The sequence below is a fragment of the Phacochoerus africanus genome, chromosome 6 (genome assembly GCF_016906955.1).
Source record: "Phacochoerus africanus isolate WHEZ1 chromosome 6, ROS_Pafr_v1, whole genome shotgun sequence".
Taxonomy (NCBI): domain Eukaryota; kingdom Metazoa; phylum Chordata; class Mammalia; order Artiodactyla; family Suidae; genus Phacochoerus; species Phacochoerus africanus.
In genome coordinates this window covers 67,144,930-67,165,502 of record NC_062549.1, presented here as the reverse complement: position 1 = coordinate 67,165,502, position 20,573 = coordinate 67,144,930, and the positions used below count along the sequence as shown (strand labels likewise).

At 37.4% G+C, this 20,573-nt stretch overlaps 1 protein-coding gene across 1 annotated transcript in view; it reads left to right on the top strand.

The window, feature by feature from the left end:
* The window catches only part of PREX2 (phosphatidylinositol-3,4,5-trisphosphate dependent Rac exchange factor 2), a 280,051-nt gene that overhangs the window by 79,753 nt on the left and 179,725 nt on the right, over positions 1-20,573 (top strand). Inside the window, exons 6-7 of the mRNA XM_047783794.1 lie at positions 1,198-1,359; positions 17,037-17,170. Coding sequence (XP_047639750.1) covers positions 1,198-1,359; positions 17,037-17,170 — 296 coding nt within the window. The remainder of the gene's footprint in view (positions 1-1,197; positions 1,360-17,036; positions 17,171-20,573) is intronic.

The window sequence follows — 20,573 nt, the reverse complement described above, 5'->3', positions numbered from 1 at the left end:
ATGGCCTGCAGGCTGACTTCACCACTTTTCATAATTTACAAATAATTCTATACTTTAGAGTCTCTGGAGAAGGCTGCCTATCTCTTTTATGGATTCGTGATCAGCAGAACTTTAAAAACCTGATCTTGGGAGTGATGTCATGTGTATTCTTTGGTGCCAGTTCTACAGAACAGAATGTGAACATGCAGAATACAGGGTCAAGGTTTATGGCAGAATTCTCAACAATAACAGACCTTGAGAGAGTATAACAACGGCCTTTTTCCCACTGTATGTTAAGAATTAAGGAAATTCTTTTAAAGACTCGCCTCAGGATTTCTGTAATTGTGTTAGTTACATGATGATGGCAACTGTAGTAAAGAAACAAATGACTAATTAAAAAGCAATGTGGTCACAACTGTCTAGACAGTGGGTGAAGATGTTTAATTTTATGCTTCTAAACAAGACCTTTTTTAAGATTAAAGATTGCTCTAGTTCTGATATCCTGAATGGGGAAAAAAAGACACAGAAAAAAAAAGCAAAAGATATTGAGGGGTGTATGGAAGTTTATTCATTGCAGAGAATGAACCTGAGTTATTGGCACAAACAGCATAAATTGCTCCTTTAATGATGGAGTATTGTGGAATTTATAAATTATTTATTTTACCAGAGTAGCAGATATTATTTTAAAAATCTGCTTTATGACTTTTTTTTTAGTTTCTCAAAAGTTACTAGAAAGTAAGGGGCTTCGGTTTTTTTGAAATTATGGGACATATTCATTTAAAGATACGCCATTCTTTTGAAGACTGGAAAAATGAAATTAACATCTAAAGATGTCTTCCTCCCCATGCTGTACAGTGGGGAAAAAATAAAAATAAATAAATAAATATGTCTTCCGTTTGAAACAAAACTCAGACTTATAAAAAATTACATGCTGTCCATAAAGTATTTGACAATTTGAAAGGAGAAATCTAATTTAGTTTTTTAAAACCACATCATTTTGAGGGGAAAATTAAAGGGACTGCAAAGTATGAGGGGGTGATGCTTATTCATTGATTTAGCCCTTTGGTTTTGATCTTAATCTTGGTGGAGTCTGTGATGTCACTTCCGAAAGTGGCTCTCATGGTCCTTGCAGTTTTCATTTCCTGGTGAGTCTGAACCTGCTGTACCAGAAAGCTGAAGATCAAAGGGCAATTTGTTTTTTTGTGTGTATATAAACAGGAGTTGCTGAAGCGGACTCCAAGGAAACACAGTGACTATGCGGCAGTGGTGGAAGCCCTCCAAGCCATGAAAGCTGTCTGTTCCAACATCAATGAGGCCAAGAGACAGATGGAGAAGCTGGAAGTTTTAGAGGAATGGCAGTCTCACATTGAAGGCTGGGAGGTACATTCATTGCACTCAACAACTGAGCTTAAAATAGTTTTCAATCTCATACTGTGTGTGGGATTAATGGCATTGAATGGAACCAGAAATGGTCAGTTTCCTAGATAATGCTAGAGGGCTCTAACTATTTCTGAAAGATGCTGTCATTATTATTTTTAAATGCCTTTAAAGGGTCAGTTCATTGGCTTAATTTCAGCCTGAAGATCTTGGCGACAGAACTGGTCAATACTGTGCGTGTAATAGGTTAGATAGTTCAGTACTTGGGAGGATCATGACGATTCCTTCTCCTGTCTTAACTTTGGTCAATAGTACGCAATTGTAGCCTGAGTCTTGGAGAGAGTAAAGAAGCAGAGTAAGGCTCCATACCTGTGCTGTGGTATTAGTATTAGTATCAGACTCTAAATTAGGTATTTGGTAATGAATTTCATTTGAAATCCATTTGATCTCTCTAAGTTTGCATATCTTCATTTCTAAAAGGAAGGAACTGGCTATGATTTTTTAAGGTGCATTCAAGATGAAAAATGTTATGGTTTCATAATTCACTAAAGAAAGGTTATTTTTTTAATGACAAAAAATTAAACAAAGGGCGATATTCAGAATCCATAATATGTTTTCAGCTATGGTAACTTTGTATCCCAGTATTTCCTTGTGTGGGAGCCCTATATTACTTTAGCACTATATGAAGATCAAACTAAAATTCTTTCTTCAAATTGACTTAATTTAGATGAGCAAGAGCTTTCAAATAGGATAGTTTCATTTGTTATAGAGTAGGGAGTTAAAATAATGTTTTTAAAGTGTAAAGAAGATTTTTATCAATTTCAGAATATTGTCAGCCATTTTCTCTTCAAATATTGCCTCTCCCAATCTTTTAATCCCTCCTTCTGCAACTCCTTCTATTATGCTGGACCCCTTCATCTCCATGGCTTGACCCAATCTCACCTTCATATTCTCCATCTCTTTATCTCTTGGTAACACATTCTGATTTCCTTAGACTTGTCTTCCAGATCACTAGTTCTTTTCTTTGGCTATGTCTAACCTGCCATTTAACCTATTCACAGTTCGAATTTCAAAGGCCGTTTTTCATTTTATCTTTTCCAAATCTACAGTGTATTTTATTGTTGTATTTTATTGTCTTCTCATGTTTCTATTCCATCTTTAATCATTTGGAAATAATTAGTATGTATACATTCTATTGTCTGGAGATCTTGGGAGTTTGAAAAATATTGCACACGAAGCCAAAAAAATCATTGGGAAAAAAAAAAAAACACTGTAAATCAACTATAATGGAAAAAATAAAATCATTAAAAAAACAAATCCAAGTGGATTTAATAATTTAAAAAAATTAGCATGTTTATTTTCTTTCTTATTTTAAAACACTTCTTTTTTTCATTAAAGTATAGTTGATTTACAATGTTTCTTTAATTTCTGTTGTACAGCTAAGTGACCCAATCATACATATACAACTGGATTATTTTTATCTTTAGGGCTTTATAATTGACTAACTCATTTCTTATCTTCAGTGTGTTGGTTTCCATTTAGATCCATTCAGATTTGCAAAGAAACCTCCAACATTGACCCTAGGGAATGTTCCTGTTTGTCCAGTCTTCACCATGAATCTTTTAAAATGCTAACTAGGATCTGACTTAGCTTCCTCCTTCTCTGTAGTCTCTCATTTCAAGTGTCCAGGGTGACCTCTTATTTCAGTGTGAATGCTGCTTATTTCAATCCATTAAAATGTTTGTGTATTTTACAGTTGATTCGTGATGACCATTTCTTTCCTGGGGAACACTTGTCCTGCTGGGCTGAGAAAAATGGACTAAAGTTTGTCTTTGCCATTCTCTTGTCACTCAAACATTGGAAGAAAAAATGAACTTGCTTTAAATTGCAGGATATGTCAGTGACTTCTGCCAGGCTTTTGACCAAAATAAAAACTTCACAAACTTGATTCTCTAGGGAAATGGAATCTGTTATAACTTTGTTTCCTCCTCATGTGTATCCTAAAAATTGTTGATATTTCTTGCACTCTACACAGCCAGTTAGTCAAAGGAAGGATGCTCTGTGGTCCACACTGTGTCATTTATAGCCCATGGATACCCCAACCTCACCAGCCTAGTGGGTTTCCAGAACTTGGTGTGAGAGAAGAATGGAGCATGGAAACAGGAAACTGGCAGGAGGAAATCTGAGATGATGACAGTTCCAGGGGAGATGCATGTTGGGTTCCAAAACGGGTGGCAACACCAATTCTACCTGAGAGGATTTAAAAAGGATTGCTTAAGACACAACCATTGAGTGATTAAGGAGTTTGGGGACTCTGAAGAATGCAGCTTGGAGCAGGGCCCAGCTCGTTGGTTGAAAACTTGTGATAAGAAACTTAATGGATAGTGGAGTTCCCTTCATGGCACAGCAGAAACAAATCCAATTAGGAACCATGAGGTGTGGGTTCGATCCCTGGCCTCACTCTGTGGGTTAAGGATCTGGTATTGCCGTGAGCTGTGGTGTAGGTTGCAGACGCAGCTCGGATCCCAAGTTGCTATGGCTCTGGTGTAGGCCTGAAGCTGTAGTTCCAATTAGACCCCTAGCCTGGGAATCTCCATATGCCTTGGATGTGGCCCTAAAAAGCAGAAAAAAAAAAAAAAAGAAACTTACTGGATAAGTAATGAGGTCCTACTGTACAGCACAGGGAACATCCAGTCTCTTGGAATAGACCATGATGGAAGGTAATATAAGAAAAGGAATGTACATATATATGTATAACTGGGTCACTGCTGTACAGCAGAAATTGGCACACCATTGTAAATCAACTATATTTTAATTAAAAAAAAAAAAAGAACCTGATTTCACATCTCAGTCCACCACCTTGGAGAGAGGGAGGGGAACGCTGTTATAGCACTCAGGCTGGGGCCCTTCTGGAAAGTTTAGGAGAAACTATGACCTGGTAAGATTCTCAGGTGCACAAAACAGAAGAACCCAGTCACAAGGGATGAATTCAAGCCCTGGAAGGGAGTGGGGATGGTCAGAGCTTTCTTTGAATTGCTAATAGGGATTGCTGCTCAGCTTGCAGACAGCTTTGTCTATGTTTAGAGGGAGTCTCGTGGGGTTAAGACAAGGCCAAGGACAGATGTCAGATGGCAGGACAGTTACAGAACATAGAGTTCCTTAGAGAGTTTTTGAGGATAGGAGCCTTGAGCTAATGTTGGGGAACAGCTCTCTAACTCTTTCCAGGAGCTCCTGCAGACCTTCTGGGACTGCTTAGAGATGACCTTGGCTCCAGTAACTAAAATTCTCTTGAATGGGATATGCGTCTGATGCACCATGAGTTGGCCTTATTTCCACACTTTTGGTGGATTGTGATTGCAAGCATGTCACTTAATTATCTAGGGTCTTATCTCCCCATTAATCAAATGAAGGGCAGGAAAATCTCTCAGGTAACTTGTCTCTCTAGGATTTTGTGCTACTAAATTATCATTATGTTCCTTTATGTTGACTCTAAGTAAACAAGCAATTGAAATTTATTGTTCCCAAATCATATGACATAATGAGAAAATCATGACTTTTGAGCAGTTTTGGGCTCTAACCCTTAAACCGGGGGTAATGCATCAAACCTCTTCTACATACGGTTTGCTTTATTACTGGGGTCAATTAAATGAGTGAAAGGGCTTTGAACACTGTAAAATGCTATGCAGATTAGAGGTAGTATTTTAATGGCTTTGCTTTGGCCATTAGATTTTTACCCTTGAGAAATTCCCTTCCTTTGTCTAATTTATGCACCTGACTACAGAAAGGGTTATTTATGTTGCTTAAGGTTATATGGTTCCAAGCAACAGAAACTAAAAGAGAAATTAATTTAAAAGATATTGAGGAGTCCCTTCTGTGGTGCAGTGGATTGAGGATCTGGTGTTGCCACAGCTGTGGTGTATGTTGCAGCTATGGCTCCAATTTGATTCCTGGCTCAGGAACTTCCAAGTGCTGTGGGTGCGGCCATACAATAAATAAATAAAAATAAAAGATAAGGAGTAGCTCACAGAATCAATAGAGAAGCTACACCCTCAACCTTGAAAGGATATCTAGGCAGTTGAAGCTATTTGGCGGTCTCATCAGAGCCCTAGCTAAAATGGAAAGGCTCTAATCATTTTCTCCATCCTTCTATTACTCCATTTAAAATTCAAGATCAAGGAGCATCCATTGTGGTGCAGCAGAAACAAATCTGACTAGGAACCATGAGGTTGTGGGTTCAATCCCTGGCCTCTCTCAGTGGGTTAAGGATTTGGCATTACCATGAGCTGTGATGTAGGTCGCAGAGCTTAGCTCCGATTCGACCCCTAGCCTGGGAACTCCATATGCCACAGGTGCGGCCCTAAAAAAGCAAAACAAACAAAAGATTCAAGATCAAAATCCAAGATTCCACTGATGTTGCTTGGTTAAATTTGCTCCAGGGAGGACAGGGTTCCTTGATTGTCAAGCATTCAGTTTCCTTTTGGGGGAATTGCTGATTCTCCCTTGCAGTCAATTTTGGTGAGTCTCTTAACAGTTTGCTGAAGTATTATGGTCCCCATTCCACAGATTTTTAAAATAACTTACTCAAGTTCTTAAAACTAACCTAGGGCAGAGGTTAATTTGAAAATAGGCAACTGATTCTAAAGTTTATGTTCCTTATCATCATGTAATGTTATACTCACTCAGATAAAAATTTAGCACATTCTTTACATGAAGTTGGTTTTTCTACTTGCCCTTTAAAAGTAAGTTGATAGTAGAAATTAGGTTTTTGTCAGTATTTGCATAGTAACTGTACCCCAAAAGATCTGTAATTTAATTGCTCATATTTGAAGTTCTGCCTTTTATTAGTATAATTTATTATATCGCAGTCATGTATCTTATCCAATATTCAGAGCATTCCACCAGATGTTCTACTGAAGGTAATTATAGGGCAATGATCAGTGTGCTTGGAAAGAAGTTTATTAGCTGTTTAATCAGAGTGACTGATTCATTTCTTAGAACAGAGCCATTCTCGGTCTCAATCTGTTCTTTGGTTGATAGATGGCAGTGGCATGATAACTGTAATTCTTTGGAGTCCTACTGAACTGCATTGATAAGGGAGTATCAATAAACATTATGTCATTTAGTAACTCAGCCTTATGTCCTAGATAGCCTTGTTGGGCATTGATCTCTCAAATCTGGAAAAAAAAAAAAGATAAGAGTGGGAATTATTAGTATGTGAAGGTGTTGGAAAACATAAGATTCAAGATAATTATTGTTTTGGGGAAGCAAAAAGAAACAGAATAGAAATTTGACACCTCTTGATTACCTTTTTACACAGAGAAGTACAATGGTACAAGACCATTTAAAAATCACCTCTTGTTGGTTTTGGAATCTGTTTGCTGCTTACATTTAAGTTTGTGTTTGATGGTGTATTGACCTCAAAGTCATGTTTTCTTGTTATTTGATGAGTGTGAGTCTTCCAGAGGCTGTGGTGAGACCTGATTCCTTTTGTCTTCTCTACAAGGTGATTTGGTAGATGCAGAAAGTTGGGGGGGGTGAAGTTTGGGATATTTTCTTAGTAAAATGAAAATGTATACTGTCAGTTTGTTTTATCTAATATGTAACAGAATTTAAGTTTTAATTTCAGTTAATAATTTGGATCTCAAAAAGAATGAACCAAATATCGAATCTAGTGGGGGGAGGGACATGCATTTTATGATAAAACTATATGATAAAACAATGAATATTTCTATCTATCTATCTATCTATCTATCTATCTATCTATCTATCTATCATCTATCTATCTATCTGTCTATCTCTCTATCTCTCTATCTATCTAATTTTGGCTGTCACAGAGCCGGCTGGGGATTGAACCTGTGTCCCAGCTCTTCCAAGACACCAATCCTGTTGCACCACAGTGGAAACTCCAAAACAATGATATTCTTCATTTCACATTTAACTTTCCCAGTATTTCAACAAGAGTTTTTGAAAAAATATTCAGATGCTTCATTAATTTTCTCAAGAGACTCCTTCGATATTGAAACTATCTTCTTATGAAACACTCATCCAGTTGTCATTCTTGTCAGTTTTCTTTTCTTCCAAAGTGAATGGGTCTAGCTCTGATAGCTCTTCATCTGTCAATGCCTCGTGAATGAGTGGGGAAGTTTCAAGACCTCCTTACGTCTTTCCTCTTTTCCAAGCTTAGAATTTCTCTCTGCAGTCAGTTGGTATTTTTCCGATACTAACATTGAGCACTTAGTTGACAAGATGAATAAGATGGATCCTGGTGTGAAGCAGGGGGAGCTGATAATGGGGTCAGATGATTAGCAGTTTCATGGTACAGTGATTTCTGCCTCCTCATGGATGCAAGAAATCAGTAATGAACCCTTATGCAACTTATATGAAGAAAACTTGTTGACATACAAAAAATTTACCCTTGCAAACAGTGTAGATATGGTTTAGCAATATTTTTTTATTGGGCTTATTGAGAGGATTTGTTCTGGTATTACGGTTCTTTTTAAATCAGAATTTTAATGTTTGAAGAAACATTAGAAATTAGACTGAAGTCATAAAATAAGCATGCATGTTTCTGATTGTCTTTTTGGCTATTGTCCTTTTCTGAAAGCATACTTTGATGCCTAATGTGTGACATTCATCATGCTTCCATTAAATTCTGTGATGGTGCTTTGAAATTAAATAGTTTTTTATGTGCATTGACTGTGCAATTTGCAACTGATTCTATACCTCAAATAATAGATTCAAAAATCATTCAACGTCTTGCAGTTCCCATTGTGGCTCAGTGGTAACGAACCCACTGAGTATCCCTGAGGATGCGGGTTCGATCCCTGGCTGAGCTCAGTGGGTGTATACACATGTAACATCTTGTTTACCCTTTCATCCATTGATGGAAACCTAGGTTGTTTCCGTATCTTGGCTATTGTGTATTATGCTGCAGTGAACACAGAGGTGCCTAAATCTTTTCTGAACTAGTTTTTTTTTGTTGTTGTTGTTTTCTTGGGTTAGATACCTAGTAGTGAAATTGCTGGATCATATCGTTGATTTATTTGTACTTTTTCAAGGAATCTCCATGCTGTTTTTCATAGTGGCTACGTCAGTTTACATTTCCACCAACAATGTACAAGAGTTCCTTTTTCCCCACATCCTTCCCAACACCTGTTATTTCTTACCTTTTTATTAATAATCAACCTGGCAGGTGTAAAGTGATATTTAAGCAGAGAACACAGAGATAAACCCACACATAGATGGTCAGTTAATCTGTGACAAAGGAGGTAGGAATATACAGTGGGGAAAAGGACAGTCTCATCAACAAGTTGTGTTGGGAAAACTGAACCACTGTCTTATATGACGTATAAAAATTAACTCAAAATGGATTAAAAAAAACTTGAATGTAAGATCTGAAACCATAAAACCCTAGAAGAAAACTAGGCAGTTTCTTCACGGTGCTTTTTTTGGACCTGATGCCAAAAGCAAGGGAAACAAAAGCAAAATAAACAAATGGGAGTTGTCAAAATAAAAAAGCTTCTGCACAGTGAAGGGAACTATCAACAAAAAACAGAGGCAACCTCGTGCATGGGAGAAGATATTTGCAAATTATATACTCTATAAGGGTTTAATATCCAAAATATATGAAGAACTAATACAACTCAAAGACAACAACAACAAATTTGATTGAAAATGGGCAGAGGATCTGAATAGCCATTTCCCCAAAGAAGACACACAAATAGCCAACAGACACTTGAAAAGATGCTCGTTCATCATTAGTGAAATGCAAATCAAAACCACAATGAGCTGTCACCTCATTTTAGATATTTTTTTTAAGGAATTGCTAAAAGACAGCAGGACTTTAAGTCTTATGGGTAAAAAGATTGTTTTAAAAAATCTTCATTAAATACATATAGGTATATATATTCCATTATATATGATGGCTTGAGGGCAGTTAAAAATTAACAATTTACATAAAGCTCTCTTCTTTCTTAAAAGTAGTTCTTTCACACTTTATGAAATATTGGTTTAGGATTCTGTGATTTATCACCACACTGTTACAACAGCTTATTTTCGTGAGCAGTATTTTTTTCATGGTCATATTTTTTCAGGGTACCTTAATCTGCTGCCTCAGACATTTACAAAGTGACCCAGGAAAATCTACATAGCTAATTTTACTCTTTTTTTGTTGTTGTTTTGTTTTGTTTGCTTTCTAGGGCCGTACCTGCAGCATGTGGAAGTTCTCTGGCTAGGGGTTGCATCAGAGCTCCAGCTGCCGGCCTATACCACAGCCACAGCAACTTGGGATCCAAGCTGTGTCGGTGACCTACACCACAGCTCACCACAACCCTGGATCCTTAACCCACTGAGCGAGACCAGGGATCAAACCCTCATCCTCGTGTTTACTGAGCCACAATAAGAACTTCCAACATTTAATTAAATAAATTTATGTATTTAATTAATTCAATAATTTAATTTAATTTAATAAATATTAAACAAAACTAGCTATAGACTGGCTAACTTGCTGGAGATTTATACTAGGAGAAAATGTTTAACACATGGCCTGCCATATTGTAGAAATGTTACAAACCTGACTTGAGTATTTGTCTAGATCAAAGTGTTTATTATACATGTTTGCTTAATGACTAAATATGTATTTGCAAAGAGCAGATATCTAGATTTTAAAATTAGCATCGATTTTCAAAATGAAGATAAAATACTAGTCAGATAAAATAACCATTTACAGATTTAAATGAATATTCAGTGGTGATGAAATCTACTGTGGGCATCGCTATGACCTGTAACGAGTGATAAAGACCCCGTCTGTCCTGGGCACTGGGACTGCCTGGCAGGGACCTTTGCTCGCCTTCATCTCTGTGTTGGCAGGGTTGCTGTAATGCACACTTGAGCATCTGAGCTCAGGCTTCCAAAGCCTCGTTGCTTCAGGTGTTGGCAGGATACCCCCGTGCTTCAGAAACTACTGGAATGGTCTGGAACTTACCTCAGATGTACTCAGTTTTCATCTCTGAGGATAGTGCCAGGAAACCTGAAAGTTTTAACCATTTCTTCAGATGTGTCTTCCGAACTCTGGAATTTGAGAACTGCTGTCCTGGAGGCTTTGCTCTCGTCCGATGACGTGCCTGGCTTGGTTTATTGCTTCCACACCTTTTGTTTTCTACCTCATACTCATTTTGACAGACTCTAGGGCTCTTGACTGTTTCCTAGCAATCTGATGCTTGCGGCTATACTTTATTTCAGTTTTGCAGCTTGGCTTCTTTATCTATCCCTAACCACAGAAACTCTCCTGCCGTTTCTAGATAAGTGTAAAACAAATTACTCATAATTTTCAAAATGTCATAAACTTCATTCATTGCAAAGATAAAGCCATGAGTTTTTTTTTTTTTTTCCCTGCTACGGAGAAAGGTAGATTATATTATGTGAGGGGGAAATATGACAGAGCATTAGTTAAAAACAGACATTTATTAAGTGTCTACTTACAGATAGGATGAATTTTGAAGTCAGAGGCATATTACGATTACATAGGACATTGTATATACACTTGGCCAAATTTTCTTCAATATTTGTAATACTGTGTATATCTCTGTTTCAAAAATTTTAATGATTTTTAGCCTTCGTGGTCATGGAAATAATGCACAGATTAAATCATGGTAAATCAAAGGCACAGTGGATGTTCTCTTTTTTTTTTTTTTTCTAAATGACAACACTTTATTGCAGCATCGGCAAAGGTCAGATTCCTGAAGCTGGTGAAGATTGGGCAGCATTTCCGTGTGAAATGTTACAACTTCACAAGTTTTGTTTCTTATTTAGTTCTACAGGCAGAAACTGAAAGGAAAAAAATGCAAAATAGCTAGAAAAAAAGATGTACTCAAGTTGTAGCATACAGATGTGCTCTTCAACTGAATTTACTACGCCTATTGGAAAGCAAACGAAAGACAACTATCCTAAGAAATTAACAGATTGCTGGAAACAGACTAAGAACCCTCATTTATATTTTTTTTTGGGGGGGGGGAACAAAACAAAAACAAAAGCAAAATAAAAGCTCTACTGTTTCCAGACTTCGTTTAGAGACAGAGGCTGTAAACCCATGAAGGTCAACAAAATCTCCAGGCCCCCTTCTCCCTGTCCTTCGTCCATCTTCTGTGACATCTGCCTGGCACGCTGTTTGTTTTCAATGATACTTACAATGGGCTCGACTCTCCCTGTTGTTAGGCTGGTGTCAGACTCCCCTCAGCCCTCTGGGTTTGTGCTTGTGTACTAAACGTCTTCCCATTTCCTCTGATCCTAACAGGCAATGTTCTTCTCATCTAAAAGCTAAATGTTCTTTTAGAATGAAACTGTTAGATACAGAATTCCTTTAAGTACATAAACATTTCCCTAGGAATTATTAAATTATTCATGAAGACATGAAGATAGTAGATTACCATGGTAGAAAATAGTGAAGGTGATATGGTACTAATTCATGAAGTCTGCTGTTAAATCTCAATAGCAGACACATCTCTAAAGAATTTAGTGAAATGTGTTGTATGTGTATGTTGTAGGATACAATTTGTGTATTGTGGTGGTAGGTATATATATTATATACATGTATAGGTATATACTGTATATATAGGTATGTACTTCAGAGTATATCAATACTTTGAAGCAAAACCATGAATTCTAGAAACTATAGATGGTTCGGCTTGATGTTCTAAGCCCATCAAATTTCATGAGTTGATAATTAAGCAGATACTTTGGGTTGTTTATGAAAAGAAGTGTTGACCTGAAAGAGGTCAGTTTGACTTATTCTGATTTTTGATCGGGGTCTAGGAGCTGATGGGAACTTAAGGTCAAGTCTTCAATGTAATATATCTGTATATTCGTGAGAGGTTTGAGAGCTTGCTGTGATATCAATATGGATTAAACACATCAAAAAGTCAAATTTTTCTGACTTACTTCACTCAGTATGAGAGTCTCTAGTTCCATCCATGTTGCTGCAAATGGCATTATTTTGTTCTTTTTATGGCTGAGTAGTATTCCATTGTGAAAGAGAAAGACAAATATATGATATCACTTGTATCTGGATTCTAATATATGGCACAAATGAACCTTTCCACAGAAAAGAAAATCATGGACTTGGAGAATAGACTTGTGGTTGCCAAGGGGAAGGGGGAGGGAGTGGGATGGATTGGGAGCTAGGGGTTAATGGATGCAAACTATTGCCTTTGGAACGGAGAGGCAATGAGATCCTTCTGTGTAGCAATGGGAACTGTGTCTGGTCACTTATGATGGAGCGTGATAATGTGAGAAAAAAGAATGTATACTTGTATGTGTAACTGGGTGACCATGCTGTACAGTGCAAAATTGACAGAACACTGTAGACCAGCTATAATGGAAAAAAATAAAAATCATTATACCAAAACATTTTTTTAAAAAAATGTAAAAATGAAAAAAGTCAAACTTTTCAAGCATAGGATAGAGGAAAAAGACCTAGGGGCACTTTGACTGTAGGGACAATTGTAGGATGGGGTTTCCATAAATCTGCTAATACATATTTATGGAATATGCTAAATTCCATATGCTAATTCCATAGCATAAATTCTTATGCTAAATTAATATCTGTGTATTGTAGGAGACTGAGAAATAATAGTATCACTATATTCATTTGCCAGCCTCACTCAGATGGTCGTATTCACTTCTGGAGGTGTTACATGTTAAGGGAGACACTGACAAACTGGAGAACCTCCAGAGGATATTTACTAGAATCCTCCAGGTTTCTGAAATCAAGCCATGTGGTCAAAAGGCAGTGGTGCTAACAGAGCCTGGAGGGCAGAAGGGAAGCGTGTCAGCTATGTTCAGATATTGGTGGGCCCATCATGATGAAGAGGGTATCCTCACACTCAGAGGAGGAAAAATGGGGTCATTGAGTGGAAATGGTCATAGATTTTGGCTCTACAATAGGAAAAATTTTTCTAATAATTAGGCTTTCTAAATAAAGAAATGGACTCTTTTATGGGGGCATGAACTTAATTTTGCTGGAAGTATCCAAGAACAGGCTGGAAGGCCATTTTTGTCAAGCAGGAATCAGTGTTCTCTGCAGCTACCAATGTGTTTATCCTAAACAACTTGAGAGTAACAGAGATAACATTGTCTTCAGTGAGTTAAACCCTAAAATCAGCCTAGAGGAGAACACAGCAGAGATCAGAAATAAATGAAGTGGAGTTCCCGTTGTGGTGCAGTGGTTAACGAATCCAACTAGGAACCATGAGGTGGCAGTTTCGATCCCTTCCCTTGCTCAGTGGGTTAACGATCTGGCGTTGCCGTGCGCTGTGGTGTAGGTTGCAGATGTGGCTCGGATCCTGCATTGCTGTGGCTCTGGTGTAGGCCCGTGGCTACAGCTCCGATTGGACCCCTAGCCTGGGAACCTCCATATGCCGCAGAAGCAGCCCTGGAAAAGGCAAAAAGACAAAAAAAAAAAAAGAAAGAAAGAAAGAAATGAAGCAACTTTGCAGAAGCGGGATGCTAGTAATGATAATTGCACGAGCCTTTACTGAGTCCTTCCTATGCATTAGGCATTGTGCTGGGAGTCTTGCATATATTGTTCTTTTTAATTCTCACTCTGACTGTATACCTAAGCATGATATCCCTTTCCCACAGTGGTTTGAAGGTAGAACATAGCTACAGAATCAAAGGAGCCAATTACAAATTTGACTCGTTGGTATTGAAAGTAGAGAAAATAGAGAGAGTGAGAAAGATCTAGGACAGAGACACACAAGAGACAGGCAGACCTTGGACAGTCTTTCCAGGTGGTAGAGTTTCTGAGCCCTGTGTTTACAAACTCCCCTTAAATCCAGCTCCCCAAATTCTTTCTGATTAGATTTGGCTTTCCAAATAGTTTAAGTTTACAGAGGGAGATTGTGTTGGCCCTACTCATGGGACCATTCAGCGTGTGTCCTATCATCAAGAATAGTATATCCACATTGGCCCCATGAGTTCTTCAGGGCTTGGACAATATCTCCCTGGAGGCTGTGTAAGAGGATGGAATAAATGGCCTCTAGCCATTATAGTTAGCTCAAATTCATTACATTCTTTTTATATTTATTAACAGAGATCATAACCACCAGCAAGCCAGGACATGTATTGTTAGTACTTTTAGGAATACATCTATAAATAAATACCTACATATTTAGTTTGGGGAACTTATTTGGAAGACTGGTTAATATATATATTAAGATAATATTTGCAGGAACTCTTTTATAATATAACAAATTATATACCTGCCTTAGGGTCTATGGGTGGTTGTATGAAATAGTCTAAGGGGAAGTATTCTGTAACTTTTGTGAAATTACTACTAATAAAGCCACTTTTCATAACGATGTGTAGGTCCCTGGTGTAAGAATCAATGTGTGGTTTCCTCTTTTCCTTTTTTTTTTTTTTTTTTTTTTTTTGCTTTTTAGGGCCATACCTATGGCATGTGGAGGTTCCAGGCTTGGGGTCAAATAGGAGTTGTAGCAACTGGCCTACAGCACAACCACAGCAATGCCAGATCTGAGCCGCATCTTCGAACTACAACACAGCTCACAGCAACGCCAGATCCTTAACCCACTGAGAGAGGCCAGGGGTCGAACCTGTAACCTCATGGTTCCTAGTTGGATTTGTTTCCGCTGCACCACTACGGGAACTCCCTCTTCTACATTTTTAATACTGTTCTATCTTAATTTTTTTCTAAAGGAGGGATTGTATTCACCACAGATTAGAAACCATTGCTACTACAAATGGGGTTTATATTTATATTTGATGTCAGTTTTTGCTTGTCACATGACAAAGTTTATGAAATTGCATAAATGTTTGACAGATCTCCATTTCTGTGATGAAAGGAAGGAAGAGAGGGAAATATCTAAAATTTTAAATGTGTTTGTGGTATAGATGCTCAGATTAACACAGTAACATTATCTTAATTAACTTTGCTTTGGGGAAGTTTCTTACTGTAATTATACAGGTGATATCATTCTAACTTAAATTTTTGTAATTGATCAGAAAATTATATTCATTATTATTGTGGAACCACAAAATTAAAATTAATATTCTGAGTCTTAAATATAAAAAGTTTAAGCAATAAGTTTAAAAAGAATCAGAAGTTTGCCTCCTGGTTTAAAGAGACCAGACATATTTGGAACTATTCTTGTTGCACACATTTAACGGAGCTCTGCTGAAAATGTCCTAACTTCCTTTTTTGGGGGGGGGGTCCTATTCAGTGACTCAGTGCATTGGTCGTGCTAATTTATGTTGTAGAGACAAACAGGCAACAACAACATTATTAATGGTTCAAAAAAATCTGCTGTGTATGTTCTGCTCAGTGTGCAGTTTTAGTTAATGACCCAGGGGCCCAGACTTGTCCCTCCTGTGGCTCCTCTCAGCTTCCAGTGGTTAGCGCCTGTGTTAAGAATCAGATTTGTCACTAATTATATGATCTTTGATGACACTCAGTAAAGGTTTATTTAATGAATGAGTCTGCCAATGCCGCTTGTAATAACTGTGGTGAAAGGTTCTATGGATGGTCGCTCTCTTTAAATAGATTTTTTCTTTTATTTCTTCTTTTTCTCTTGCTCTCCCTGCTAGAAGTGGATACAGTTGGCTCTCCATATTAGGGGTTCTGCCTTTGCAAATTCAGCCAACTTCAGATTGAACATACTCATTCGGGTTCAAAAAAAATTCCAGAAACTTAAAAAAAACAAAACAAAACAGAACTTGCACCAGCAATTATTAGATAGCATTTACATTGTATTTATGACTATTTACATAGCATTTACATTGTATGGGGTATTAGAAGCAATCTTGAAAGTATTTAAAAATATATGGAGGATGGACATAGGTTATATGCAAATACTACGCCTGTGATTTTATTTAAGCCCCTCGAACATCCTCAGAATTTGAGGGGTCTTGGAAGCAATCTCCCATGGATATGGAGAAATGACTGTACACAAATTGATACCTGCTAAAAATTTAGACAATTTCATGTGCTTTGCCATCTATTCATGGAGCTCTTTTCCAAGACGAAGGAAAGAGAGGAGGAAGAGGAAAGGGATATTAGGGGCATTAATATTATGAGTTAGTCTGAAGTCATCTCCTTTTTAGAGAACAGAGATAACATGTGTCATGTATACCATGCATGCTTACATATATAAAATAGCTAAAAGGAGACTCAGCATCTCTTAAGAGTAGCTGTGTTTACTGTTACCCACCAGGAGGAGACTGGGAGGGAAGAGAACCTATGTTCAGTGTGTACATATTTACACTGTTTGAACTTTATCCTGTCCATATAGTGCATCTTAAAATAAAGACGGATTACTTTTTTTTTTTTTTTTTGCTTTTTTAGGGCTACACGTGTGGCCCATGGGAATTCCCAGGCAAGGGGTTGAACCAGAACTGCAGCTGTTGGCCAGTGTCACAGCCACAGCAATGTGCAATCTGAGCTGCATCTGTGACCTGCACCACGCCTCATGGCAACACTGGATCCCTGACCCACTGAGCAAGGCCATGGATCAAACCCACATCCTCATGGATACTAGTCAGGTTCATTATCATTGAGCCACGATGGGAACTCCATAAAGATAGAGTCCTATTAAGGAGAAAAAAGAATTACACACAGAGGTTTCTATTAAGTGATCTGACATTATTTTCTCCACTTTTTCCTAACTTAGGGGTCCAACATTACTGATACCTGTACAGAAATGCTAATGTGTGGAGTCTTATTGAAAATTTCTTCTGGAAATATTCAAGAACGGGTGTTTTTTCTTTTTGATAATCTTTTGGTGTACTGCAAAAGAAAACACAGGTAAGAATATAAACAGGTAATCCTTTAGAAATCGCTTATCTGTCTTAAGGTTCAGTCTTTCCTCTGTGCTCCTAGGAACTCATGACCTCACCAGTAAATTTCCAGATACTCTCAGTCTCTTCTCCTTTGTCTTGAGGAAAGGGGAGCAAGTTAGGTTTAGAGCCAAAGGATAATTAAATTGTCTAGCTCTTTTTTTTTTTTCCAGTTTTTATTGCCATATCTGTGGCATATGGAGGTTCCCAGGCCAGGTATCAAATCAGAGCTGCAGCTGCTGGCCTGCGCCGTGGTCATGGGGATGTCAGATCCGAGCTGCATCTGCACCCTACCCTGCAGCTTGTTGCAATGCCGGATCCTTAGCCCACTGAGTGAGGCCAGGGATCAAACCTGCAACCTCACAGAGATGACATCAGGTCCTTAACCCACTGAGCCACAATTGGAACTCCCTTGTCTCTCTCTCTTTTTCTTTTTGTTTGTTTTTGTTTTATTTTGTTTTTTTTAGGGCTGCACCCATGGAATATGGAGGTTCCCAGGCTAGGGGTTCCCAGGCCGAGCTGTAGCCGCCGGCCTATGGCACAGCCATATTAACATGGGATCTGAGCCTCGTCTGGGACCTTCACCGCAGCTCACAACAACACTGGATCCTTAACCACATCTTTGTAGATACTAGCCGAGTTTGTTAACCACTGAGCCACAATGGGAACTCCTGTCTCTCTATGTTAATGAGCTTACAAAAGTTCTCTTTTACCACCTGTGAATATGAACCTGTTTATTTCATGTAACATGCTCTTCTAAATTCTTTGTGTTTGGTAGCAAGATTGGGATGAATAGAAATCTTTAGGAAGATCTCAAAGAGATCTTATTAATTATTAATTTTGTTGTTAACTTGTGAATTTTACCAGGATGAGACTCTTAAAAAAACTATGATGTGATTCAAGTTGTTTAGGTGCAGTTATTTTTTCCTCCAATTTTAGTGAGGTATAATTGACAAATGCAATTGTAAGCTATTTAAAGTGTAGAGTGTGATGATTTGATATGTGTATACATTATGAAACAATTCCCCCATCAAGTTAGTTAACACATCCAATCTAGCTGCGGCATCTCATTAAAGGCATCTCATCAAACATGAGAATGAGCTCTTTTTTTCCAGTAGAGTTGGTCTCAGCCTTACATACATGCTTTCCCTTAAGACCAAAGCTTTTGCAAAATGAACAGTGTACAAATGATGTTAGCATTCATAGTCTCCTTGCTGTAATTGTTAAATAAATTAAAGAACAGGGAAAATTTTACAAAATTAAAATTCTGCTGTTTAACAAATAGCCTTAATGTATGTATAACGCGGACCAAATACTCAGTGATTGAAAATGGAAATCACTGAGTAAATCTATGTGTCCATTCCCTTCCTGAATTGGGGTACTGTGGATATACTCTCTTTTTCATTCAGTTTCGAATACTTCATCACCATTGCCATATGCTTTCTAAGCTCTAAAGATCCTTTAGAAAATATGGATAGACTGAACCTTTTCTAAACTTCCATAATTTTGTAATTACAGGGACCAGGGACCTGGTGAGTTTAATTTTACAGTTACATTCTTTAAAGAGCAGAGTGCTGGAGTGGGCACCCCCACCTCTGGATATTTTTGATGCTATTCACCTTCGGAGAAACCAGTTTAAAAACAATTTGTTGTCTGGTATTAGATACATTTAACATGATATTGCTTAGTTTTGCTTATTTATGATAGGAACATGGGGTATTTAGTTTTCTGAAATTTACTTTTTGTATACAATAGGGTTTCTAAACTATATATCCCCTGTAGCAATAATTTATTCATTTTAATTGCTGCATGAGATTTCATTGGTTGAATATATCATAATTTAATGATTCACTGTCCTATCAGTGGACTTTAGGGTTGTTTCCAGTTTTTATGATATTGCGAACATCACTCTACATGTATCCTGCTCACCATTAAAATTCATAAGGAGGGAAGTCACTGAATAAAGTTATGCAAATACTCATCACTACAATATAGAGCAAAATGATTTTGAAACCAAAGATTTTTCAATCTTTATACTTCCATAGGGTCATTTTCTGAAGACATCAAAGATCTTTTGAGCTAAGTATTACATTTTTGATCACATACTGGAATTTTATTTTGAATATGAATATCTGCAGATCAAGAAAAATATAAAAAAAAACCTAAAAACCTGTACAGAGTTCACAGCAAGATCACAAAGAAAGTTAATGCTGTGGAAATAGGGCCCAAAGATAGATTCTGTGTATGTGTGTGGGTACACATATATGTACATGTGTGTGTATATATATATATATATGCTGTAATTATTTGCCTATGGCTAAAACTGTTAATGAGGATATTAAGGGTTTAAAAATATGATTGATTTTAAGTATGTTGTACCCACTTATAAGAAATTCTTTTTTGCAAGATACCATGATACTGTTTTCCCCTGAGAGACCATGCACTTGCCTGCATGTTAGTCTGCTCTGCATTCTTCTCTTTATTTGGTCTCCAGTGATGCCAGCTTTATAGCTACCTAGCCTGAATCCGTAATTTAAAGCATTCGTTTAGGCTTTGTCCAAAGGACATTTAGAGGTCACTTTCAGAAGGAACGTGGGTGTGCAGAATGGTGATGGCCTGGGGCTGGCAGACCTTCAGTCAGAGTAATTCATCAGTTTAGTTTTCTTTAATAGTGACGAAGGGTTATGAAATTTTGATGAGCGTTGAGAACACATCAGGTGGAATATCTTCTCTTTTCTAAAGACACCCGGGACGTGGTCATACCTTGAGACCACCTCCCTAGGCCACCCCTTCTGCTCCAGGGCAGGTGTTCAACTGCAAAGGAAAAGGAGCACTACATTCAGTCCACTTGATATCTTAACTTTTGCTTGATGTGTCCAAATAACACATACATTAATAATTACTTCAGTATATTCAGTTCTTAGTAGGTTTTTGTCAGCGAGTCAAACTGAATAGTTCAGGGCCACTCTAGTCTGCTGAATGACTAGGAATGACTTAATCTTGAATTATTTATTAGAATCTTTCCTCTTTAATTTACTAAACATAACCCAGTTTTAAAAACAATCTCCCCTGAATGTTCAATGATCTAAGTATAAATATATATAACTCCTTAATTCATTATTATAAAAATTTATCTATAAACCGGGATTTTTTTACTTTGTGTTGCATAGTTTTTAAGATTAAAGGCCAATACTAGTCATACTAGTACACAAACCTTGGAAATGTTTTGGACAATTTTAAAAATAAATAAGATCTTTATGAAGGATTATGAATGTACTGAGAGACTTATTCATCAAGTATACACATATCATAAAAACAGTATAGGAAACTATTTTAAAGCTGGATGCTTAATAAGCTCTAGTGCAGACAAA